Source organism: Chroicocephalus ridibundus, chromosome 1 (assembly GCF_963924245.1).
Source record: "Chroicocephalus ridibundus chromosome 1, bChrRid1.1, whole genome shotgun sequence".
Taxonomy (NCBI): Eukaryota; Metazoa; Chordata; class Aves; order Charadriiformes; family Laridae; genus Chroicocephalus; species Chroicocephalus ridibundus.
The window spans coordinates 130,390,753-130,417,963 of record NC_086284.1 but is presented as its reverse complement, the minus strand read 5'-3'; the positions used below and the strand labels follow the sequence as shown (position 1 = coordinate 130,417,963).

At 43.7% G+C, this 27,211-nt stretch overlaps 1 protein-coding gene across 2 annotated transcripts; it reads right to left on the bottom strand.

Moving 5' to 3' along the window:
• Positions 1–685: 685 nt before the first annotated feature.
• MAB21L3 (mab-21 like 3) lies at positions 686–25,629 on the bottom strand. Of its 2 annotated transcripts, XM_063322375.1 has the most exons (10): positions 25,264–25,629; positions 20,774–20,903; positions 19,376–19,458; positions 18,032–18,215; positions 13,492–13,632; positions 11,354–11,425; positions 8,593–8,884; positions 5,608–5,789; positions 4,620–4,814; positions 686–1,856 (listed from the first exon to the last, which is right to left on the bottom strand). In XM_063322375.1, exons 4-10 carry the CDS (start codon positions 18,077–18,079, stop codon positions 1,623–1,625), a joined length of 1,164 nt encoding a protein of 387 aa, XP_063178445.1. In that variant the 5' UTR covers positions 18,080–18,215; positions 19,376–19,458; positions 20,774–20,903; positions 25,264–25,629; the 3' UTR covers positions 686–1,622. The 2 variants fall into 2 exon arrangements, with proteins under 2 accessions (XP_063178445.1, XP_063178495.1); XM_063322425.1 differs by lacking the exons at positions 19,376–19,458; positions 20,774–20,903; positions 25,264–25,629 and having other exon boundaries at positions 18,032–18,615.
• Positions 25,630–27,211: the final 1,582 nt, after the last annotated feature.

Here is a 27,211-nt window from a genome sequence, read left to right as displayed (position 1 = left end):
TCACCCACTAGGCAGGTGACCTTATCGCAGAAGGAAATCAAATTAGTTAAACAGGACTTTCCCTTTGTGAACCCATGTTGACTGTGCCTGATAACTGCATTGTTCTTTAAATGCCTTCCAATAGTACCCAGTAAAATCTTCTCCATAATCTTTCCAGGTACCGAGGTTAGATTAACAGGTCTGTAGTTCCCTGGGTCTTCCCTCATGCCCTTTTTGTAGATTGGAATAAAGTTAGCTAGCTTCCAGTCAGCAGGGGCCTCCCCAGACTCCCAAGACCCTTGGTAGACGATCAAGAGGGGTCCTGCCAAAACGTCCGCTACCTCCTTTAGTACTCTGGGGTGAATGCCATCAGGCCCCACGGACTTGTGGACATACTCCTGCATACATAATCAAGCCAGAAAGCAGAGGCTGCGCTAAAGATGCGTGGTTAGACCACAGTTTGACACAAGGGGGAGATGCTCTGCCACGGATGGTCATCATGCAGGCCATCCACTGCAGTAGCTCCCTGGAGTATGGGTTGCAAATCCTATCTCTGCCACCTCCCTTGGCAAAGGTGATACTTATTTACTTTCCTGCACAGGCATAAGAAAGAAAAAAAAAAAAAAGCAAGCCCACTTTGGTTTCGTTTCAGTGATTTAATAACATTAAAGCCACCATTCTTTATACTCATTCTAGAACTCTCTTCTTTTGAAACACTAAAACTGATTTTCTTTTTAAACATCCATAATATTAAAAGCACTGGGGTTTTTGGAGCTAACAACCTTTGAAAAATAATCTCCTTCTGTACACCACCTAAAAATATGTGGCTGCAAACAACTAGGGAAAGACCTGCTCCTCCTCCAGCCTGCTGGATGGAGCCAGGGGTGGGAGTGAAATCTGCTCTGGCAAAGCCCCCTGGTTGTATGGCACTAACACAACTGGCAAAGGCAAACACGAGGAAAACATATTTGAAGCAACTGGAAGAAAAATGGAAGAGGAGAGAAAAACGAGGAGGCGGCAAAAAACATCATTCCTCCTCTTGCTTCCCTTGAGCTATTTAACACTAGCTGCATGGCTATCTTCGTACGGGAGCAGGATCCCATTTAATTGGAGATGGAGGCACCCAAGTGCCTCTGAGAAAGCTTCCAGCTTCAGTACATTTCAGAAATGTTCTTCTGCTCTTCTGCAGAGCTGGCCTGTGAGGCAAGCAGGGAATTAAACCCACTGTCCTTATGAGAAAGGGGGTGGCAGCAACAATATAGGTGCTAGGTTACACAGCAGGTAGGCAGCGGAGCGAGACTTCCCTGCACCAACGTTCTGCTTGGGTGCCACAAGACTAGAGATGGAGAACAAGGCAGTTGCCTGCTCTGACTGACACAGAAAGTTGGGTTTCACCGGCTGTAGCTTCCAGGCAGGCTGTCACTGTTGAAAGCAAATTAGATCAGCTGGGCATCAAGCGATACCTCCCATCAGTTTTCACCACCCACTGCTGCCAGCTTGACACTTCTCTTTCACGCTGCATGTGCCAACTGTCTTACAAAGCCAGCTGCAACATGTACTGGAAGGACACGAAGAACAACCGCAGGTGGGGAGAGGAGGCAAGGGATCTGCTCAGCCTTGGGGTGAGGAGGCCTTTTCCTGCCTTAGTCTAGGCAGAAGACAGGGTTCTCCAAGAAGACAGCGAGCTTGCTGGCCACCAAGTCCAGGTCACTGGTGTTGGCATATTTGAGCAGATTGGTGTTCTTAACAAAGTAATGCTTGAGGAAGTGCTGGCTTACACACTTGTGCAGCTTCTGCACCAGCCTCAGGAAGGCTTCGGGGAAGCAGCGCCAATCCTTGGTGCGTGGGTATTTTTCACACGTCCAGAATAGCACTGTCTGCAAGAAGCAGATGGGAGAGAAGAGGTGTTAGAGGTTCTGTCGAGGGCTCACACAGCTTACTAAAACACGCAGTTTTAATGCTGGGAAATGGCTGACAGCCTTGGAAATCAGAGAGGCATGCACTGCTCTCTCCCCACATTAAAATTTCTGCAACGGAGGGATCACAGCTAAAGCCTCCTCTGGGGATCAGGCAGAGCAACTCTGATGTGCCTGGTTAGGATCTCTCCCCAGAGGGGCCACTCTCCATTGACTGGGCCAGGAGCCCAAGGAAAATGGTCTCGCTAAAATAATCTTAGCCTGTTTGCCATCCTCCAGCAGGAGCCTCTGTAGAAATGCCAGGCATTTTAGGCTGTAGCAAACGGCCTATTATACAAGTGTAGATTACAGATCAACGTAATTATTTGTTAGCTTCAGCTGTATTTGTACTGAAGATGCACAAAGATCTGCATCCCAAACAAATTTTCCAAGCAACTATTGCAGGTGCAGGGCATGCTTTCTGGTCAAGTGCAGCCTGTGTTTTTCTGACACAGGCTACTAACAGCATGTGCTATGTTCTATTCCCACAAGTTTATTTTATGTGATTTTACATTCGAGAAATCCATAATTATAATAACAAAATGCTCACGATTATTATCTTACAGTATTACTTCTATGCTGCCCATGTTGCATTTTTACAGACTTCCCTATGAGCGAGAAGAATTTTCTGGATGTACCTACATTTACTGTACCAAAAAAGCCATACTGATTGCCTTGGTCAACCCGAAATCAGTTTTAAAAGTACAAAGTCACCCATCCTGGGTTAAATAATTCTGCTAATTTTCTCATTGCCCTCTGAATCCCAATTTTATTTTTCAGATTCAGCAACCTGAAAAGGGAGCCACAGATGCTGTGAGATGTGGCTGAACTACAGCCTTCAACTCCTCTGTTTCTTCAGAGGTAGAATTTCATCAAAATAAGCCACACTATTCTGGATTGCCTGATTTGTTTTTTTTTCCTCCAGTAGGCATTGCAATATTTGTAGTGCTGAGGAATTTCTTCTCAGACAGCTTTTCAAATGTGAATGATTTTTTGTTCACAGCTACAATAACCACAAAGAATTTTTTTTAATGTTGCCAGTGAAAAAACGGCATAGTGAGGAGTTCAAGTGGTAACTCTGCAAGAGCTACTCCTTGGAGACTTGCAGAGCAGTTATCTTTCGTCACAATAAAACTACTTCAGCAAGATCCATGGGCAGCAGTTGCAATTAAGTTTCTGGAGGCAAGGAAAATAGCGCTGCTCTTCCAGTCAGTTGCCACACTTTCTGATCTTGAACTTCATTCCTATGGAGGTGAGCATAATGAGTACATTTACTCAGTCCTCCGAGGCTTTCACAACTTCTGGGGGGAGGATTTCCTCTGTCATGGAGGGGCCTTTTTTTGTGTGGAGTCTTGTTTAATGATAATTGTTGGATACCTCAGACAGTGGAAACCTAATCATGTGAAGAAACCTAACACCAAGCCTCTGCTCAGCAGCTGGTTTCTCCACTGACTGTTTCTTTCTCTTTTTTTTCTTTTTTTTCTTTTTTTCTTCTTTTTTTTTTTTAATGTAAGTGATGTTGAAGCATTCCTTCTATCTGGTAAACCAACCCTCTCTTGCAGCAAAAGCCTGAAGTACAGTTATAGTAAAGAACTGAAGAGCTTCTAAAGAGCTTTTTATTTTGATCAAGAGTCCATGCAACAGCACTTCCTGCACCTCTTCTTCTTGAGCCGTAGAAAGAGATCATTACTAATGGTTAAATGGTTTTCCACTTTCTCCTATCTCTACCAGGTTGTTCTCAGAGGCACTGAGAAGTTTTGCATTCTGCTAAGCTATAACCAGCCTAGTCAATTCTTTTTTACTCCATCTTGACTCAGATTAGTCCCATGAATATAACAGCATTTGATGGTCACAACCTTTTCTTTAGGAGAAATCTTAGCATCACATCTGGTTTTGGACACCAAAAGATCAGTAACTACTGCAGAAGCCTGGCGGCTTGAGGTTTCAAGGCAGCCTTTCCCTGGCAGCTCCAGGAGGATAGAGACCCAGAAAAGAGGATTGCTCTACTGTCTGACAAATGGTTCTGCCTGTGGCCCATCAATCCCCATCTCAGGTGTGGGGACACAGTCATAGGACAACTGTGGACATAGGACAAACCTTCTGTCTCTTCTTCACAAATCTTGTTGGTAAAGTGAAGCCATCTTGAACCCTGAAGTACATGCAAGGAGGATGCTGCCACCCCTTTACCTCTTTCTTCCCTTCCCACCCCAGGTCAAAAAGCATCAGAACAGTCAAGTTTGCACATCATCTGTGAAATAACGCTCGCCTAAGAGAATTTTGTTTGCTGCACATCCAGAAAGACAAATGCACAAGTTTCCATCAGACAGACAGATGGATATGGATGATTGGGATAGTCAAGAAGCAGGAAGTAACTGTGCAACTAAAGACAGTATTACAATGCCTATGTGAAGTCACAACAGAGCAGGGGCCTCGACTCTAACATTATTTATGTTGCTGCAAGCATAATGTTCCTACAGACTTTTGCTCTTGTTGAAGTTTAGAACATATATTTACTGAACTTCTTGCCACTGTAAAGCAATGAAATGGTACTGCAATTTTGACAGTTCCCTTAGAAGTTACATAGGAGATGCTACAGTGATTTATGCCATGATAGTTTGACATTACTGGATGTTAGCCCCTGCAGCAGATATTGAGACTGTGTCTTGGTATCATGGTGATGCCTACCTGAAGGTGATAAGCTGTGATGACAGGCTTATTTCCAGCACACCAGACGTCTTCCTTCATCTGCCTCATGACCCTGAAGCACTTCATGCGACAACCACCGTCTTCATCGAGGCCTTCCATGAGTATATGCTCAGCACGGGAGAAGCACAGCTGCCAGTGATAATTGGAGCGGGCCAAAAGGTCGAAACCAAGTGACTGTGGTCAAAAAGGGAAGTGTGACACTAGATCAGAGGCAAACTTCTATGAGCAATGCAGAGGAATGTTACAAAAAGGATGTCTGACATCTCTCAAAATGGGGCACTGTATTCTAAACAGGGTTAGCCAAGGCAGCAAACGTGGGTCATGCTCCCATCCTAATTCCTAGTCAAATGACTGTGCAATTTGACTTATTTCCTCATGAGCTGACATCAGTTACTTCTGGCAGATCCAGCTCTAGATCCACCAGGTGCAGTACCAGCAGTGCTAAGGCAGAGGCACAACTCTGCAGGCTCTTTGCCGTGGAGCAGCAGGTTGTGCATGAGAGGGGAGCAGGACTGGAAGGCATAACTGGACCTGCAGGAACATGGCAGCTGGGACTGAGCTGGAGTGCCAGGCCAGCCATGAGCTTTATAGGGAAAGACGGGGTTAGGCTGGAGGGAAAACTGCAAGATAGTGACCCACGTGCAGAAGGCTTACATGAGGCAGAGCAGAACAGCAAGAATGATGTGTGTCAGGACTGAGCTACACAGGCAGAGCTGTGTGCAAGAGACTCGTGCAATAAACAGTTAACTCAGTTTTTCTTCCATAGAATTCACCACCATAAGAGGGGAAAAAAATCCCAGTAAAATCTGACGGAACGCTTTGAAATATTGCTTCTCTAGAGAATACACCCTTCCAACCATGCTGTTGGCCTGCCATCACCATGCAGTCCTTCAACTGGGAAACCACTGTCAGACACCTGCAAAGTAAATTCCAGCACAGAGTTAGTAGTGCTTTTTATAGTGTTCACCTTGATGCATTGCACTTTTTCCTGGGAAGGCCAACGCTTAAGGCAACGAGGCCATCGGGCTTTCTCGGGCCAGCAAGTTGGAATCTCCACTGCAGGGACCAGCTCCACCTCGACCTGGGATTCTGATGTCTCCACAGCCACCCGGACCACTGAGCTGAAGCTCTCCAGCACCGTCACTTTACCTGTGAAGGAACAGCAAGAGAAGATAATAAAGAGGAAAAGGCCCTTTTCCGCAAGCCAAGCAAAGGGCTGCCTAGGGCCTTGCAGTTCTATTGTTCCATCTTAACACTTTCTCTTCAGTGCCATAAGCAGAATACAAGAAAAAACTTATCATCTTAATCTCACTGGGGAAACAAGGATAGGAAGAAGATGAAGTTCTCAATTTTACACTCAGTTACCATGCTTTTGTTTTCCTCTGTGGGTCTTCTAAAATCCTATGACCAGCTTCTTAAAAATACAGACAGACAACTGGTGTAACCTAACATTGCTAATGGTACAGTACAAGGACATCACTGCAGATTAGAGGGGACTATTTAATATCTAAAGATCTCCTTGTTCCTTCACAGAACCTGTGATCAGACCAAAAAGCTTACCCTTGCTGGTCATTCAGAATGTTTTGTGGGGTATCCATAAGTTTTGTTCCTGAAGATGCACTTGCACAGGAGACAATGCCAGAATTTACAGCCTGTTGTGTAGAGCAGTCATACAAAAAGGGCTAACTGCTTGCCTCACCGGGGCTGCTGAGTGTCAAAAAGAGTTAATTCTGTTGGGATTTGGAGGAAAGAAGTCTCCTTGGTGAAAGAAGAGTGGCTTATCTCCCGGAACAATATGCTCTAAGAGAGCAGAAAGGAATGAAAGCTGCAACTAGTGGACTTAGTGAGATGTTTCCTATTGGTCCAGCTGTGTTCATGGAAGAAGTTTCTGTCCCCAGCTTTCCGTCACTTTGGCAGGATCACTGTCCCTTCAACTTTGCCACCTGAACCGATTGCGTGATTATGCTCTAACACACTGAAGTAAAAGACAGAGCAGATTAACATAAACAGGTTAAATAGTAGTGTGTTATCCCACCTCATTTTGACTGGCATGGGCTAAGGAGCAATTCCACAAGGAGCCCGCTCAATAGACTTGAAGGGACAGTGATGAACATCTAACCTCAGAGAAGAAATATCTTCCTTCTCCCAACGGTAATTTAGCATCTCCTCCAGGAAGTGCAGGGGTGAATTACCTTCCAAATAGTGGAGTCCATCCCAACCAGAACTTCCCAACTCTCAGTAAAATCTGCCATGTTATTTCCCTGCTGAGCCAAGGAACTGTACTGCTCCCAAGTGGTCAGCAGGGATCTCTAGCAGCTGAAAAGCATTAAAGCAACTGCTGTGTCAGCATGTAAATACATTCACATCATTTCCAAAAGCACCACAATTGCACTACCGATTTTTCCACCAATGAAAAGTGAGACACCTCAAAAACTCTGGGTTTGCTGGTGCTCAAAGAATTAAAAAATAGGGAAGCAATGAAATCAGGGAAATTTTTCTGTAACTTTAGTTGTACTGTGGGATGAAGGAAGTTCATTCTTCACAGAAATGTACAAAAAGGGTAATTACTTCTCCTGACTTCATCTTATCTCCTGTGTGTCAATCTTCTCCCAGCTGGCCTTACAAAAAAGGCATCAGAATCATCAGCCCAAACATCACTCCCCAGGTCCCTTGGAAGTACCTCTCCTGGCTCAACAACTTGATGTGCTGCTGCTAGACAGACACAATGGCAGGTTTACACTTCAACACAATGACTTTCACATAAGTAAATCCTCAGATGCGGGCCCATTCCATCTGGTCTTTCAATGGTGAAATCTCATTGCCATCAACCTTTCCATTTCTATGATAACAAATATTTCCTGGAAGAATGCAATGATCTGGCTGAGCTTGATTTTAACATATTTTCTCCTGTGACTAAAATTCAGAGTGCAATCAGATGAGTGGAAATGGCTCCTATTTCTCTGGAATACAGAAGACCCATATCAGGCTGCTGAGTAAAGTCATCCTGGAAACATGCTATGAGAAGAGGCACCACAGTCTGGATTTGATCATATCACAGTATCTTAATGTGAGAAGATGGACATAGACGGTTTAGCTTGGACCGAGCCAAGTGTTCGTTACCTGAAGCCTACAACACGCCTCTAGGATGCTAAGAATTAAGCCGGAGGATCACTGTTCAGGCAGCATCTGGCTACAGATGTTGCAGCTATGAAGGCATGTTGCATGCACCACTGATTGCCTTATGTCAGCGATCAGCACTTCCAGTATATATAGCCACAGGAAATAAACAGGCACTTTGGATTGCTCACAGAGGGATCAGCACGACTGAAAGCAAACTTACTGCATCTAGTTTTGCTGAACAGGACTGGAGTAGGCTGGACACTGGGAAAAAGAGCACTTGGCCAACACACTTTGCTTAAGTAGAAATCCTTCTACTTAGTTCCCACCACCCCATGCTGGAACGGGCATGGACAGCTAAAGTTTCCTCAGAGCATTATCTGCCCTATACACATCTTCGAGCACTTTCTCCTCCCACTTATGCACCCTTCCCTGTATCCAATTTTTCTATACTATCTTCTTCGATAGTCTAGGTACATTGCAGGAGCTGTAGTAGAAAAAGATTTTTCCCAAACAAATTTCCTAAATGTTCTGAAAATCTGGGTTGCATCTTGGTTGAACTGTGAGAGGGATGTTGCTGGAGACCCTACCCAAATTCCTAAGAAAGGAGGAACATTCTGGGTATGAAAAGCCCATGAGCTACTTAATTATATCTTCAGTGCAGGTCTACATGCATGACTGCAATGGACTAACAGCTCCCTGCTTTTGGAGGGGTTTGGTTTTTTTAAACTTCTGATCACATGAGCCAAACAAACACTTCGTGTGTGTGATAGTTTCCCTCTATCAGCTGCAGAAGACAGCCAGTTCCCCTTATACCTGTCCCCACTAAACTCACTGGAGAGGTTACAGGAGATAATCGACTTCTCCACCAGCTCCCGGAAGACGATAAGGACTTTGGCTGGAACCAGATCACCTTCGATGTTCACATCTGTTTCATGCCACTGCTGAAGGCTTTTTGAGAACTGCTCCACCTCTAGCCATTGATGCAATTCCTCAGGGTCCCGCACGGAGGAGAGGAGCTTGGCTCCATGCACGGTGTAATAACGCCAGTGCCGTACCTGGCGTTCCCTGTACCCGGTCAGGCCACGCAGAGGGACTGTGATGAGGAATTGGCTGGGCGCTAAGACCTAGGAGAGTGCAGAGAGATTGAGAGAGGAGACAAGGGCAGATCCATGAGCCTGGAGTAAGGAAAAGAGGGTTAAGGAAGTAATAGGTAAAATTGTGGGCTTCAAAGAGAAGGAAAAGCCATGGGATGACGGGAGCAATTGAATACAGCCAGGACCTGTTCCATGCCTGTCTGAGGCTTACTCTGGAGGTACACAGACTAAAAGGAAATTGTCTTAGGAGTCTGATGTGACATCCATGGCCCATAGAAGACAAGAGCACACTGACTGATTTGCCACCACACCTGCCATGGTTTCCACCGTTTTCTTTTTATTTCTAGTCTGTAATTGCATGAGATGTAATAACTAGCAGCTTCCAAGGAGCAGGAAAATATCAGAAAGCATGCTTTGAGATCCAGCAAAGAGAAACAAAATAGTGTAAGTTAGAGTTGTTACTAGAGAAAAGCCTAGAGTTCAACAGTAGTAATAACTATGGCAAAAAGTGTACTTTTCCAATCTCTTTCAAAGTTCACTACAGACATTCGTAAAATAAGGCTATGTGCCATTTATATTACAAGTGTTTCACTCTGCGTGACTGCCCTTTATGAGACAGCGACATGAGGCAAGTGACATGCCTGAGCCTACACAGGCAGTGGCCCTCTCAGAAATAAACCCAGGTCTTGGCCAGCTGTGCTGTATGAACCTGCATCTCCTGCTCAGGGGAAGCCAGAAACAGCATAAGGATGGAAAGAGTAACCGATGGACAACAAACCCTCAAATAAGCTTGTTTGCAAGCCAATTATTTGGCCTCACTTTGGGAATGGTCATTTTCCAATAAAACCAGTGCTGAATCAGTATTTGCAAAGAGTGAATAAGGTGACACAAATACCACGAAACCTCATACTGGCCCAGGGCGTAGCCAGACATCTCTTCAAACACTAGTTTGGAAGCATTTGGCAATCATGGCTCCAGAGAGGGTGTTTGACTCAGAAGTTTTTCAACTTTACTTGCTACCGAGCCTAACTTGCACTGGCATTAATAAGGCGAAGCTGGTGCACAAGCAAGATGTGAAGTGACGGCTGCTGCTGGAAGGTGGATACACCCGAGGTGAATGAAACATGCTTGTCACTCTCCTGTAATAACCAAAAACATTCTGGTAGCCTTCCTGGTAGCTCAGCTGATTTAAAATATTACTGCGGAGGTGCCAGGGCCCTGAGGGCACTAACAGGCTTTAATGGGACTTCTATCCACACCTTCTGCCCATGGACCTGGCACTCACATTTAGTGTTGGTCTCAACTGTGTGACAGCTATGCCTGCGCCTGGCCGTAGACCTTGTTGTCCTACCTGCAGACTGCCTTCCCAGCCTGACCTCAGGCCTACCTGGCCTACTATGGACTTGTCTGACAATCTACAGACTGCATCTGACCCTGGTTACCATCGCTGGGCCTGATCTTGACCTGACTCCACAGGAGCACTCCTGGCTTGACCTCAGACCTGCCTTGGCAGCACAGATTTGCCTGATGATCCAGACTCTCGTCTGATCCCAGCTGCCCTCTCTAGGTCTGCCTTGCTTGTGTACACAGGGCACGTGCTGCCATGTTGTCATGTTCACCTCCTGGCTCCCTCTCCCACAGGGAGCAGCCGGTCTTCTCTGCTCCCTGGCAGGAGATTTGAGATGCAGAAGGTGGCCAGCAAGAAGCACAGAAATGGCCCTTCTTTTGTCAAATATAAACCTCCTAAAGGCAGGAGGATACTGAAAGGATGACATTGCAGACCAAGCTGACATGCACAGCTCAGGTTTGCTGGGGCCGAGAAACCCTGTGAGCAGCTCAGGAACGAAGTGCTGGGCTCCATAAGGAATAATACAATGGCTGTCATACAGTTACTGCTCGTCTCACTGCCTCAGCCACATTTGCAGTTACACAACCTTTCCTTCCCGTACCAAGACACTGACTTGTACGCACTGGCACCCAACAGATTTTAAAGGGAAGAGCTGCAGGTGTTTACACGAGTGCCTTCAAATACCATTCCCAAGGCTCTTCCACCTCGGGTGTACCAGGAAACACCAGAATCACAAGCCTGGAGATGGCTCTGTAAAGCTGGGCAGCTGGTGTCCTCTGCATAAACAATTCCCAGTCCCACGCCTACGCTCTGTCACACCATGGTTTTACGCACCGTATGCAGACCACAGGCCCCAGCAAGTCCCAGGCTTGATCAAGATCAAGAGCCTCGAATTCCGGGATGTGTAACTTATGGCCAATTCTGCTATATTAAATGTAGCCTCATTCTTGTGATCCTGGCCAGGACATCCCAGGGAGGCAGAAGCTTTGAGCATATTTACGCATTGAGTAAAAAAGCAAGCCTCTTGCAGAGAGGATGAAATAGTCGAGGGAGGATCGGTTAGGTGGATGAAGTTGTCTGGAGAAGAGGGTGGGCGAGGAGGAAGCAGGCACACGGACCAGCAGGCACCAGGTGGTAGGAAGACTTTGTACCTGGATAGATGGGTGGAATGGGCGCTTCCCGCGAAGCATAGCTGACCACTTGGCCAGTAAAGCTGGCTGATCCTGAGAGAAGCAGAAAGGAAAACAAGAAGTACCCAGAACAGAGAGAAAGCATGTGCCAGGTCATTAATTCACAGAGCAAAGCTGCAAGCTTCTTTCAAGCCTATTTCTTAAAGGAAAATCCCTCCCTTGCCCCATGAATACAGAGTTAAACACTTGGTGATGCCGTTGGGCAGTGCTGTACTAGCAATTACTCTGGATGTTACCCTGATCGTTACACCTTACTGAAGCCTCCAGGGCCTTTGCATCAGCCCTGCACAGCGGACAGCTGCAAAAATGCTGGGCCACAACTAAACCAGACATTTAAAAGTTTTAAAAATAAAATGTTCCAGTTTGGTCCATATGAATTTTATTTCAAGTTTTTTATTAAAGATTTTGACTTTTTGTCCCCGCCGTTACAGAAAAATATTGAATATCTAAAGACTTCTATATTCCCCACTCATCCCTGTGTGTTTAGAAGGAGGCTCGTAGCTTCTCAACAAATCTAGACCCCTCACCATGTTAAATGAGAAGCTGAAAGTTCTGAAAAGTTCCTGCAAATTTAACTGACAGGAAAAAAGATGTTGCAAAATTAAACACAGGATAGTAAATACATTTTCCCTTTGACACAAGTCTCCTCTATGTTGATTTATGTTGGCAGTGATTTTAAAGATTCTATTTTTTGGAAGCTGAACAGCCCAAGCCAAAAAAAATTTCTTATTAACCCATTCTTTGCTGACCCATACCTACAGGACAGTTACCCAGGCCCTCTTAGAGTGACTATCACAGATTTATAGCACTGGGTTGAGTTAAGTATGAATAATAAATCTGCTACTTTTTAAGAAAATAAATTTTGGGGATTCCTTTTAAGCAGAGGTTGTTCAGATCAGCCTACCATAATACCAAATTATTCTTCCGAATAGATTGCCTTGGTTTTGTTCTGTTTTGTTCTGCAGAGCAGCAGTTTTGCCCCAGCACCGATCTTGTCAGACTTCATTAGCCACACATGTTTGTTCCAGCATGAGAGGTGGATGGCAGACTATGGCACTAAGGAACACGTGGACCAGGATGTGGCACTGTTTTATGTCACTGTGGTCATTCCTACTGCCAAGGCCATGTGCCCTGGGATACGCGAAACTCCAGAAAAGATAAATCTGAATATTTGTCCCCAGAGCCTTTCAGACTGGATGATTATATTCTGCTTCCACCTCCATACCCTTCCAGCAGCTTGAGACACACAGAGACTAAACAGCTGCAAAAGTTGCCTCATGCTTTTACACGTTTGCTGTGTTTTGATCCGTAACTGGCTGCATTTTAGTATAAGGGTTGACATAGCTAGAGTATGTAAACTAGTTCAGATGAAAAAGACAATTTTCATCTGAAGTTGCCATTGCTATGACTGTTTTTTATATCCTTACACTAGTTATTCTTGTGTTAAGTAGTCACAGGAAATAACTGTTTTTTTCTCCTGTCGCAGCTGGAACAGGACATTAGTATTTTGGTATTTGATGGTCTAAAATGGGGAAACATTTAACGTCTTCCACTAATAAGCATATTTCTTCCCAGTAAAAAAGAAGTTCCAATCCATGACCAAGAAAAGACATATTTTTCTGAAGGAGCTTTCTAATGTTCATAGCGGAATAAGGGTTTTTTATTTTTTTAAATTTTTTCGGTGAGTTGACAGGTTTTCCACCTGTGAAAAAGTATGAGTCATAGCTCATGAAGGCATGAGCATCTTTTTCTTCTTCTGTTACTGCTGTACAAATTTTTCTTTCTGTCTCCTAAAGAGCTTTGACTTCTGCTTGCAGATTGACAGCTCTGGCAATAGACACTCTTTGTAAAAGCAGCAGTTGTAAAAACAGGCTCTGCCTGATTTACCCGCCCTCTCCGATGCTCCTCTAGTTGTAAGATGTCCATGAGTGAGTCTCTATGACCCAGTCAGTCACCAGAACTTCCACAGTGAAGCGTCAATACACTGCCTGTGGTGTTTTGGGTGAGGAACCTGTCCATACAAACACTTACACAATGGAGAAATAATTTACTGATTGCCTACAAGCTGCCAGAGAGTATATCAGAGCTATTTTTCATACCTTAATATTCTCATTGTGAATGCCAGAGTTGGAGATAGCCTGGAATCGTGTGGCCTTATAGCTGATTTCTGCAGTCAGTTGCTGGATGATTTTCTGCACCTCCTCCACTGCTTTGGAAACCAGATAATGTCGCCGTTCCACCTGTCAGTTCCAAGAAAGACACTTCATTTTACAGGTAACTGCAGTCATTGTCTCCAGTGGGAAACAGAGAACCAGCTTAAAGCATCCTGAAACATTTGTGCCTGTGCTGTGCTGGGAATAAACCTTATCATTCCCTGTGGGATACAACCAACTTACCATGAGACAGAGCTGGTAAACACCGAAGGGCCAATACTCAAGACTGCTGAGCATTAATTGGTATTTCCATGCCAGTACCATTGGATGGAAGGGAAATAGTTCATTACAGGGACAAATTTGCTATCAATTGGCTACAGTCTCATTCTTTATCCATTTGATGCAAAATACCCAGTTATTCCCCTGCATCTACTAGCCATTCTCAGAGCCAGGATATTTTTCATTCCAAGAGTTGACAAGACTTCAAGAATTACAGATATTCTGTGCATTAGTCAGGTTGCAGGTGCGTGTGGCAGTATTTAGATGCCTGCATTATACGTTGAAAGTACCCAGACTGCCTTCATATCTGAAGTGCAGATGAGAGTCTGCTCCTAGATAGTGAGAAAGTATCTTTTCAAAGCTGGTCCCACCGGGGACTAGGTGTTTGTGTGACTTGATGGACAGTTCTTCAATTCAAGCAATAGTAGCATAATTATTTATTGAAAATTATTTCAATGGAAGCTCTAAATATTGGAAGGACTGAGGTGAAGGATGGGCAACTCAGAAAAATAAAAGATGAATCTGAATCCTCACATATGACTAAAAATGAATGGAGGATAAGGGGATGGTCAAAATCCAAACAAGGAGATTCAACAGGAGGAACATGAAGGAACCATGTTAGTAAAGGACGTTTAAATATTTCCCAAAGATCCTTACACATTTACCAAAGTGAGAAGGAGATTCAGCTATTGTTAATGAAGTTAATGAACATATTCCTTATTACTTATTCATCCAGAATCACCTATGCAGAGTGAGATATGAAGACTGTTTACTGTCCTTTTTTGCATCCTAATGCTTTATCTCATTTGGTTGCAATTTTTGCTTTAATTTTTTCTTGACTTTTTTTTCCCTCACGATATTCTACTAAATCTCATTGTTTGCAGGCAATAAAAAAATTCAGAAACAGATGGGAGGTTTGAAAGACCTAGACCAGAAAAAGAAAACCCACCTGAAGCCAGAACTAAAACCCCAGTTGGGCTATTTGCAGGTATGAAACAAGAGTGTTATATCATTAACAGCTTGGCTGAAGTGAATAATCAAGCATAATTGCCACAGTCAAACATAATTGCTACAGTCTTTTGTTATTATCAAATAACAAAGCAAAAAGGAAACAAAGGCATAAGGAAGGCATGTTACAACTGGTTGCCCAGACAAGCTGAGGATACCCCATCCCTGGAAGTGTTCAAAGTCAGGTTGGACAGGGCTTTGAGCAGCCTGATCTAAGGAAAGATGTGACTGCCCACAGGAGGGAGGCTGGACTAGGTGATCTTTAAAGGTCCCTTCCAAACAAACCCATTCTGTGATTCTGTACTACAGCTCCTGTGTCCTGTTTGGTTAGCATCTTCTTCAGCATCCAAGCAACACTCTTATCCGTTTTAGGAAATACCACTGACAAGCACTTAATTAAAGGTCCATTTGGCCACCTTTATGTCAAATGTTGAACTCTCAGACAAAACACTCAAGTGTGTTGAAAAGTGTCCCCAGGCCCTGGGATGCGACAAATAGATTCACTTCTTCACAACAACAGGACCATATAATGGACTAAAAAGGAATAGTGCTTGCCTAAGATCAATTAACCAATGAATAGCAATTGACTAACATTGAACCCAAAGATGAGCAGAGTTTGAATACCTCCCCCCCAGCCAAAAAAGTTAATGGTATTTTACTAACTCTGTATAGTTTTTGCAAGCGTAAAATACATCAGAGAGCAGTATCATATTCCCCTTCGCTGGGTTCTCATCTACCCTTGACATCGTGATTCTTCATTGTGTTAACAACACATAGTTCTTTATTTTCATATAATACCCTTTAATTTCACTAGTAATTCACCCTCCTCACTCCAATTCATCCTTGTTCCCTGAGACCAGTTTTATCCAGCTTACATGTACCTTTTTAAAAAGAAAATTTATACTGAAAAATTTTACCCCATATTCATTTTCACCTGCTCATCTTAGCTTTCGTCTGTAGCTATAGCTATTTCCTCCGCAATGTTTTTGCTCATCCAGAAGGACTCCTTAGAGCAGCCCAATAAGCTTGACTTGCTCAACAAAAGACTTCTAATGATTTCTCCAACAAGCAAATGGTATGAGTGGTAGAGAAAGTCGTCCACCAGTAAGATCTTTTAAACACAAACCCCAGACTTTTTCTGTTGAAAGTATACAATCATTGTGGGTCAGCTCAAACTGAGATCTAAGAGTGCCGCTGTACGCATTACTCATGCTATGTTCTCTCTAAGGGGAACCCGCTAGAAACACTTTCTACCACCTCCAGTATCCTGGGAGAATCCATCCAACCCAGCCTGGCCTCATTTAATTGTGACTTCATCACCTACTGGCAGCAGTCGTCATGAAATCTTTAAGAGAGTATAGACTCTCAAAAAACCTGTTAAGGGAGGTATCACTAAACACCTCTTTCTGCATGTACTCCTCATCACTGCATCAGGGATAAAAAGAAAGGGCATGTGACAGATGGTGTTAAGTGTTGCTAACCACAATTAGCTCCCTAATCATGCTATTGGAAGACATAACCTTCCTTCAAAGGGAAGGCATAAAAATCAGAAGACAGAACACGAGTGAGTGAATGCAGCTTCTGAAGAGCCAAGGCATTTATCTAAGATGTCTTTAGCACCCAGTATGGACATGTTGTGAGAAGAGACAGAAAAACCTCTTTGTTGGACAGCCACTTCTGCCACCTACTGACTTTCCCCTTACCAGGTCTTAACTTTGGAAATCATGCCAAAGTAAATGCACAAAATCAGGACAATGAGGTCAATTAAGGTTTTATTATGGAGGAAGGAAACAGGACTGAGATTTACTGGGGATTGTTAAGAACATTGGGGTTTGTTCTTATTTACCCAGTCACATCATATGCACTTGAGTTTTTCCTTTGCTGAGTGGCAAAAAGAAATCTTTGGTATCATAGAGATACATTGCACCAGGTGGTTGACCTATTTTCAAAAACAAGCAGCATTTGACAAGCAGAACTGGGGCTGCCTGAAGGTTAGGCAGCCTCACTTGGACAGAAGACTCAGGAGCAGGCAGAAACTAGGAACCCAGCCATGGAAGGCTGCTAGAAAACAGACTTTCAGTAAAACCTAAAATATTGGCAACTATAAGCCTCACTTAACTACTCTGCTTCTGTTCCTTGTACTTATGGCAGTCATATGAGCATCTTCCTGTGCATGGCTTCCCTCTGTTCCCTCCTTTGTAGCTCCGCTTTATCAATCTTCAAAGAAGCGTTCACTATTACAGCTCACTGAACAGATTCTCATGGAATGATTTTCCAGTGCACAACACTGCATGGCTGAAAAAGAAAGTTCTCACAGAAATACACCTACTTGTCACCAAAACACTTCCATAGGGAAAACAAACCTTTCTTACCAGCCCCTTTATGGTAATAGCATATTTCATCCTTTACAGAAAAGAAAGCCTTACAGTTTTCCATTTTGAAATGATTTTTCACTTCAGCGTCTTGCATTTTGTTGGGGAAAGCAGACTGTAAAAAAGGAACTAGCTAAGTACTACTGTGATGAAACATGTTAGCTTTAAAAAATGTTATGGCTCACAGAGTTACTTTTATTAAACAGTATTGTTTAATTGATTATTTTGTTCTGTTTTACTTCATTTCATAATGGGGGAAAAAAAATTGAGTGCTGGAATATCTCATAAAATAGAAATTATGGTTCCAGCCTGCATATGCTAATGAGGTATGTTATTTTAATCACGGTATATAGAGAAGTATCCTTAGCTGAGGTGTCAGACTGATGGGTGAATTCTAACAATATCTGTCTCTCTCTCCAGTTCCTACATGCATCTTTCTTAGAGGCAATCCCTGGTGTGGTTTCGGCCTCATTTCTGTCAAGCCAAGACCACTGGACAAGGAGAGAGGCAAGGACCTTTCCTTAGATTACATGCTGGCAATTACAGCTAGTCTCACATCTGGAATTCCAGATTGGGAGCTAAAATTCAGGACATCTGAAGAAAATGAGGACAAGCACCTTGAAAAATTAGGCTACCAGCTGAGATTGCTGATAACATTCTGCAACAGAAACCTAGAAACCTCATTAGAAATACAGTTCTCATGAAACTTCACCCAGTCTCATCTCAGAAATGAAGACAGCAGGCAAGCAACTAACTGTCAAGTTTGGCACCCTTCAGAATCAACACCTAGTGTGGGAGACAGAAAATCTGGACAGATAAAGCCTTACCTTGCTCTGGATGTAGATTTCTACATCTTCATCTGTGAATGGTTTCATGGCAAGATGGTCTTCGCTGCTCTCTAAAGTGCAAATTCACTCTTCACTCATTCACCTGCCTCTGGAAGTAGAGGGACACTCAGACCAAGCTGCTCAGAGCCTTCTTGTCCTGTGAAGCTCAGGTCACCTAATTCCTCTGTGGATGAAGAAGAGGAGAGAGAAGCAAGGAAGTATGCATATTTTTTAATTCTTTTTTCCGGTTTTCCAGTTGCTTCAGAAAACGAGCTCCAATTATTATTTTCTAAGTTCAATCATTATTGTTCATCTTACTACTTTTAAATGGTGGGTCTTGCATGCAGGCAGACACAAAAACATCCCAGCTACTGCTCTGTCTGAGGGCAGACCTGGAAGTGCCTTTCAGATTGCACTGCAGATTCAGTATGCTCGTGCACAGCATTATTATCCTGTGTGCCACAATAACTTCCCTGCTTCGCTAGCCCTTCGCTAAACCATTTGTTAAAGACTCTCGGCTATCCCTTGTTGACTTCAATCCACCCACTTTCCGTCTGAAACTGCATGGGTATTTTTACACTCAGATAATTCATTTGAGTTGCAGTCTGCAGCCTCTGCTCCCCTCTCCTCCCCTCTCCTTATATCTCCTCTCTCTCTCCGTCCGTATTGACAGTAAATATCCTGCAGCCTGTCCCCTCCTGTAGTTTGCTTTGCTTTCTTTACAGTAAACAGACAGAAAGCTGCCTCTTGTTTTCTGCCAGCAGCTCGGCTAACAAGCCCATATGGATAATTCAGAGGGAAAAACAATTGATCAGGCCTCATTGATCCAGTGAGGGTTGGTGGCTTTTAGAAAAAAGGGTACATCAACACATGGAAGGGAGTGACAGAGTACAGAGGTGAGATCCCATGCTGGTAAGCGTCCCTTATTAAGGAAGGCACACTCCACTTTTGAGTGAAATCATGATTTCCCCCTGGGAACTGAACTTTGACATCCCTTGACTGATTTATTAACTCTACAGCAGCTGGCAAAAGGCAGCACTTTGGTAGGTAGCGGGTGCTACCTCAGGGCTGGCACTGTTGTTGCTAGTTACCCTTCATGATGTTCCTTATTAACAGCCAAACGCTAAGCACATTAATGGAGTACCAATACCTGCAGGACGCCTGATTCCCCAGAATCGACAAATCAAACCTTTCTCTGTGCCTCCCAGGCATCTGCCTTCGTCTTATTGCTGAGGGACTTGGTGACTCCTTCACAAAGGCTTGTAGGCATTTACTTCCCAAACCAGCTTCCATTGGAGTTGGGCACTGAAAAAGATGAGGCCCCGGATTTTTAGGGAAACATACCTCATCCTTGCTCCCTTCAAGATTTACTGTTTGTCTTTCAGTGTATGCGAGCTCTGCTGGGGAAGCCAGAAAAAAGGCAAGATCTGAAAGAAGGTGAGTGGAACAATAGGTTAGAAAGGACTTGGAGGGGCAGGCTGGATGGGATTAAGTTGAAGCAGAGTGTGCAAAGGAGGAGAATGAGCCTTTCAAATGGTCAGATTCCGTTAAAAGTGTGTCCTTGAAACATTAACTCCCTTGTGCCACCTCAGGCAGCTAGCTGTACATACAGAGGACAACATCCTTAAAGCTACCATACATTACTTTATTACCCAGAACCTCAGATGTATATTAGGAAGCAAAAGGAGATTAAGGGTCTCACTTTCTTGCACCTATAAGGTATGTATTTTGTTCCTTGAAGGAGAATGTTTGCTAATTGTTGCTTTTTGAGCAGCTTACGCACAGCTAACGCTCCCTGAGCAGGGGAGGCCATGGCCTGCCACGGGAATGTCTTCACAGAGTATCAGCCAGGGCCATGTGTTCCCGTCCAGCTCTCCCAAGTGTCAGCCTGATGGCCGAGCCACCCATAGACTGAACAGATGAGAAAAGCTCACAACTGCTTCATGGAGATACAAAGCACACCGCTGAAGCCAGGCAAGGACATGAAGACGCAAACACAGAAAAGGCCTCTTCAGTTCTAGTTAGCTCATAATCCATCAGATACCGTGGGTCTGAGCCCTGTAAAGAGCTTTTGAGCTTTGTTAATTAAAAAAATTAAATTCTCCAAGTATACTTGTTTCTAAGGAGATCCCCATCTGCTCTGAGAATGGCTACCTTTCTGACACCTCTCAATCCTTTCTTTTCTCTTCAGGCTTAAGTCCCCATTGGGGTCTGGGCACGTGTCTGAGAGGGATGCTCACCCTCAGACAGTTCCTGCTGAGGGCACTGCAACATTTATTCCCTCTTTTGTGTCCCTCAGGAAGTTATAACTTACACAGCTAGATGACCACAGACAGTCTCCCATATTCTGTTTGATAAGCACCCATTGATTTATCCAGCTGTTTTCAAGCGTTTTCAAGCCACACTTCAATATCTTGGTCTTCTCAAGTCATAGTTCCCTGCCTGCTGGTCTGCCTGAGTTCATCTGAAATGATTCAGCTAGATTAATTCCCCTATTTGTTTTATTTCAGTGCCCACCTCATAGCACCTTGTAATGGAGTTCAGCATGTGGCTAATTTCCTTTGTACCTGGATCTTCATTTGCTTATTGCTATTCTTATAAGAGGATTTAGGCATTTCCTACTATCTGCAAAAATACCGAATCCATGATACATCATCTTCATTCATGCCTTTCACAATATCTAGAACTGAATACGATTGCAGATCTGGAAAACGCACATAAAAGTATTCTGTGAATATATACCTTGGATGGTATTAGATTGGCTCTTGTGTCTTCTGAAGCTGCCAATTACTGATGCTTTCTATGCTTTCCTGGCTTTCCTTTCTTCACTCTTCAGTTTTGTAGATGCGACAAATATATTTCAAACCTACAACTGAAAAATTATCTGAACTGTGAACTGTGCAATAATAAAAAAATCACCAGTATCATGTAGATAACAGCAGCAGTATTAAACTGCATGGGGACGTTCAATATTGTAGCTTTTGCTGTTTGGCAACTATTTAGAAAAACTACTCTTACGGAACAGTAAGCATGTATTAAAAAGCCTCTACTAAATCACACAAATGAGTCAGTCCAATGTACCACTTGTGACTCACAGATGATCTGTAGGGGCAACAAATAAGTCCAGTTGAAGATGCGCCTCTTAGATGAAATACAACCCTTAATTTGCAGTGGCTAACGATGACCCATCACTTCTTGCTCTAATTGCCAGAGGCATTAAGTCTGCTGCATTAGCTGAAGCATGTACTTGGGTCAACAGAGACTACCAAAACAAATCATCCCAGGAGATTTAATAATTTCTGACAGTTTTCTTGCCTTCTTAAACTGTTGCCCCATTTCTCCCCATTAGTGGATTAAGCGACTGTACAAAATGAGTAATTGTAGCTTGAATCCCCTATAACATTTCTGTTGTAAGAGTCTTTAGTAGTGATGGCTCAGCACTGCTCAGTCTCCATTCAGAGGACACTAGCATAACATAATCAGGCTTTTTTGGGGCACAAGTTCTGTGAATTTATTTGGTTTTTCTCACTTTGTCTTTTAACAAGTAGATATGGGCAAAGGGGATGCTTCAATGACAAAAGCCTGGGATGGACTAGAGGGAAAAGAAAGCGCTGCTAATTCACTGTGACAGCATCAGAATCACATATGGATGCCAAATTGAAATGCTTCTCCACTCATTCCCACCCCTCACCGATCAATACTTGGCAGGCTCAAAAATGCTCCAAATGCCTGTGCTGCTTGTTCTCACTGCCACACGTTCTCACATTAGCCTTGGGCCTGCATTTCATATCAAGTAAGTTAAAGGTTTATATCCTTTCCAAACTAAGCATAGGATTGGATCATGTCCAGCGGTTTATCTAGCCTGATATCTTTTTTTCCATTTGTGGCCAGACCAGACATGTCAGGGAAAGGCAGATAGCTTTTGCTAGAAATGAGTTCTCTCAACCTGGTAAGAGTTTTGAAATCCAAAATTACTTACAACCTGAATGTTTTCAGGCTGCAGTGTAGCCTTTTCAAAGAAAGCGATGACTCCATTGTCACTAGCTGAGGATACAGGAAATTCTGAAAAATGCTGAGATTATGATGCTGCTACCCACCACTGACCAGCTTCAAAATAGCAAATTCACAAGAATTCAGTCAGCTTTGCAACTATTGTTAAGAAGCAAGCCACTGGGTAGCAAACAGAAATCATATAGTAGGGCTTCTAGTATTGCCAAGATCACTGGCACCCAGTGTGGTTCAGAGAGTCTGGAAATTTCCAAGTTCATAATGGTCAGCTCAGTGGGCGGCAGCGGGGCAGGAACATGGAAGCCTTGGCTGCATCAGCTCCCAGGCTGCCAGGAGAGTTGACTGAGATGTTGGGCAGGAAAACCGGCATTTTGAGTTCTGAATCCATGTATTGTCCTCTGGAAGTTCACTGAAATAGTACAAGTTCAGTGCATCATGATTAAAACATACAATGTTTCACTAGACCATTTCCAAACATCTGCAAAGGACATTTTTCCTCTGTCTCTATGTTTTATCCATCACTAAACTACAACCAGTGATCTATTGTTTCAACCAGGATGTCTCACCATCTTGAAAAACTACCTGTAGCCAACATTCAGAAAAGCAGGAGCCTGTCCAGCACTTTTATGTATATGCGTCGGTAAATGGCGTGAATGCCAAAAAGGAAATGCTCAATACCAAGCAGCTCTCCCTGATTTAAACACATGGTTATAAGAACAGCATCTGGAGAAAACATGATGTTTGGCAGAGCATAGTGCAACTGGAAAAACATTTAGCACTGGAAGTCTTGCCAGGTGAGAAAAAGCTGCCTCATTTTTGATCTCAGCATAGGTTTGCTTGGCTCTTGCTCGACTGATTATTTTCAGCTGTCAAGAAAAGGACTTTGGATCTAGAGGCATGATAACTCTGGGACGGACAGACCACAGCCGAGATTAACAAGAGCCAAAACAAGGAGCATGCTTGCAATGATGCTCTGTCTGTATGAGGGGATGAATCAGACTGGAACACAGCATTTCCAGGAGCTGGTATTTTTTTCCATGGCTGCCCTCCAGAGCACAGATCATGTTAGCTTGTATTATTTTTACCCTTTGCTGTTGTGTCCAAATTGACCCAATTCAGAACTTATTGCTTGAGTCTATGGCAGTTGGAATCAAACTGAGTAAATCACCAGCGCTAAGTGAAAACAGTCACTCCAATACAAACTCACCTGGGAGAGAGAGTCACTCCAACACAAACTCACGCTGGCATCCTTGTTTATGCGCTTCATCCAGTGACTGACTAGTAAAAAACGTACAAGTGTTCATTGAAGCCAGAACCAGAAACTAGGCCTCATGTCACAGGCCAATGACAGATATGTACTCGTAAGAGCTACCGCACCGTCTCGATGAAAATATAATTATTGCAGAACAAACAGGTCAGCTTCAGCAAGCACTTGAGAAGGGTCTCCAGACACAAAGAGCCTGGTTCTCAGGAGCTACTTCTGAGTGCTGGGAGACATATTTGTATGGGAGGGTAGTGAGATTAGGAAAAAAACAGTGAGGAGTTCAGCAAAAGCCTGAACAACATTAAAGCAGCTGTGATTTTGTACTATCTTGGCTAGCGGTATGGACAACATACTGTAAAAGCTGTCTGATCAAACTTCTCAGTTTGTGCCATGTCACACACAGGTAATTGATATCAAACTTACAGCTAATAGGTGATGATCCCCAGGATATGTCAACTTGGACACCATGTTGTGTTCCAAGGCTAACATGGCAGCGAGGAGAAAACAGAAAGGGGAAGCTGAAGAAGTAAACACGATAAAGGAAGAATTTGTCACTGTAACATTAGGAGTAGCTTGAGAAAAGCACAGGGAAAGAGCCAGGCAACTGCATGTTTTGGGTGTGAAGAAGGAAGGGGAAGAGAGAATCATTAAGAAACTCTATAGTACAAGGGCCCCGAGGGAAACAGTTGCCATGAGGGAGCAATTACAATACAGACAAGAATGAGCGCGCCAGCAGAAGTAAGAAAAAAGATACTTTATTAGAAGTATGACATACGTACCACAAAGCAGATCAAGAGATTCAGCAGACAAACTATAGTGAGAAGCAGCCTCGTATGAGAGAGAATCTCAATAGAGGCTTCAGTCAAGTCTTTTCAGAGAGTTTCTAGACAGATCAGATCATGACCTGCATTGCTACACACTCCAGCCTCAATCACTGGAAAATGAGCTAACAGCCTCAAGCCCAAGCTGTGTCTACCAAATATGTATTTTTTTTTTTTTTTTTAGTTGGCGACTTCTAAAAACTTGTCATGATCATAAGAGCAGGCAGCGGGAGAAAGAAGGAAGAATGCAGTTGCATTCTTCAAGCAAACACTTCCTCCTCTATCTTAGACCATAAAACTATACAGCTTCAAGCTAATCCCCATAATCAGCTGCCCAGCCCTTTCCACTTTATTGGCTGTTTTGTGCAGTCAAAGCCAAATTGCCGAAGGGAGAGGGTCAATCATTTGCGCTGCATCTGCTCCAGGCAGTGATAGGACACAGGGTAGATATTTAGGGCTAGAACTAGTTAAATACAGATTCAGGGCACTAAAAGCAGGAGTGGGGGAGGAGAAACATGCCTGGAATAAAAGCACTGGGAAGATGCAAAACAAGTCGCTTGGCCAGGCTAGTCACCACCATGCTGAGTTTGGGTCAGAAGGGAAGAGGAAGCACAGAAGAATGTTCATAGGAGTGCAGGGTCATTCAGTCCAGCACCCGCTATCAGGGACAACAAAGATCTCCTCTGAGTGAACGTCTGCTCTCTTCACTGCTCTCTAACAAACCAAGGGCTAGCAGAGGAAAAGACCAAATGGACACAGCTGCAATAAAAAGTTTTAGAGAAAATAACAGACCCTCAATTCAAACAGTCTAATATCCCTGAGAAATGGCCAGTGTCCAAGCACTGCTTCCTCCTTGTGTATATTGTTTCTGAGAGCCATACCATCCCAAAAGCTCACCCTCCCTATGTACTATGCAAAGATCAAAGCCGTAAAAATTAATTTCCTAGGAATTCTCAGTTTCTCTATGACATCTTCACGCCAACTTCAGTAGAGATGCACCCTGCCCAGCATCATCATTATAAACACTAATTGAACATAACCCGTGATCTGGCAAAATCACACTGGCTCCATTTTATAGATAGGAGTGGGGATGGAAGGTTCAAGAAAGCAACAAACTTTAGTGAGAAAAAGTGACTTACCCGGAGCTGGTGCCAATTTCAGCTGTAGTACTGGAAGTTTCTGTCCTAATCACCACATTAGTAATGTGTGCTTTGGCAGGGCTTGCAGAGGCTTGAGAGGACTTTTCTCCACTTCCTTTAACAAGGTAATAATCCAACATTTCAAAGTGAATATCAAACAAACCAGAGCGAGACCTTGACCCAAACAGAACACAGTCTGGAGAAGCGCCAAGGCTCCCACTGCTAGTTAATAACCAATATACAACAGGGTGGGTATCTGGTACCCACTGCAATTGCATCCATGGGTCAGTATATGCAGCACAACTGGTGAGGTGCCTTGAGGCAGGTTTAAAATCAGAGGAAAAAAAACAAGTTATGTGAAGTACAAGCGGCCACTTTCACTATTACACAAAACCAAGGGTGACCGCAGAGCAGGAAAAACCATAAAAAAAACCCCACGAATGGAGCATTGCAGGCTCTAGCTGTCAGGGCAGGTGTTCACAAAGGGCAGTACAGGCATGCTGAAGGATGGAGCCTACCTCTGCCTCCTGTCAGGCAAGGGAGCTCTCTACTGACCCACGTTTGGCTCCTTGATGTAACTGTGGACAGAATACTTCCTCTAACAGCTTCGGCTTTTACTTGAGCCCAGAGTTGGGAAGATAGCACCTCATCTTTGGGGAAGAGGGAGAAACTGTCAATCAGTTCCTAGGACTTGTGCTGAGGTGCACAAGTTTGGGGCACCCACCACCCAAAATGAGGTAGAGGATTCCTACCAAATCCAGGCGCTACTAATAGCTTTGGGAGGTGTCAAAGCTTTACAGGAGCTCTTGGAAGAAGCAGCAGTTGATCAAGAGAGGAATTACCCTACACCGAACAACTTCCTTTATCAGTCGTTTTCACTTGCACAAAGCGCCTGCGTGCTGCTTATGCCCGTTTCTCTGCTTACGTTAGGCACACCCACAGGACAGCTCCATCATGACGTTAGCAAAGGTGTCACCTTGTCCTGGCACGGCTGGTAAGCAGAGCAGCTGAAAGACAGGTTAGGGATCAGGAATCTCACGCTGCAAGATGCAGCATCTGAGAGCTAACAACAATTTAAAAGAAATAATAAATAAATCCCCCTCCATACACATCAGAGCGCTCCAGCTTTGGAATCTGGCCCATGGCTCAAACCATAGCTGAATCAAAATAAAGCTGAACCAGATTTTAAAAATTGTTTCAGAACTTGCAAACTTCCAAGTAATCCCATCTGCATAGATCAGTCAGCCTTCCCTTCAATGAGACCTCATGACATTCCCCATTGTAGTTTTGCCAAGTCAGTGCATGGATTATACAAAGTGCAGAGAAAAGAACAAAATTGCCCAGTTTTAGCTGCAGAACAGATTGCAGGACTGTCATATCTTAGCCACCTTTCAGTAGCAGAATTGTGGAAGGCAAAATGAGATCAACAGGAATGCTGCGTTTTTTCTGGTACATATTACCTCCTCCCTCCCCAAGATGGAGGTAAATCTGATCAGTCGCATCACTGTCATCTTTACTAGAAAAAGAAATGGCAAGTGGCACAAAACACTTTTTCATGTATCACATCGTATTAACTGCTGTTACCAAATTTGATCAATAAGAATTTGAGGTTTCCTTCTCCCTCCCTGCAGCAAGGGTTGTTCATTGAAGGTGCTCTTAAACAAGCAATACATCAGGATTAGAGACCTTTATTCACCAAGACAGAGAGAATTTGACCACAAGTATTTGTCTTGTCCCTGTGTAACCAACAAGATGGAAGATGACAATGCTGGAAATGGCAAAGTTGAGTCTCTCAGAAGTGCACTGCTGAATCTAGCAGAAGTAAGGTAACTTTAGTGAAATTTGAGCCCAGTGTGGTTTGGAAGAACCAAGTAATTTTGCCTGATAGTTGCTTGGCAGCTGGTAGACAACACTTACCACTGCCATCTCAACATCAGTACTGGCTGTT

Bases quoted from the DNA above. Each gene is read 5' to 3' on its own strand.
- MAB21L3 (XM_063322375.1), bottom strand. From the start codon at position 18,079: ATGAAACCATTCACAGATGAAGATGTAGAAATCTACATCCAGAGCAAG. The intron at 11,426-13,491 runs GTATGAAAAATA...TGCTTCTCTCAG, and splicing joins TTCACAATGAGAATATTAAG to GATCAGCCAGCTTTACTGGC. The intron at 8,885-11,353 runs GTACAAAGTCTT...GCACTCTCCTAG, and splicing joins CATTCCACCCATCTATCCAG to GTCTTAGCGCCCAGCCAATT.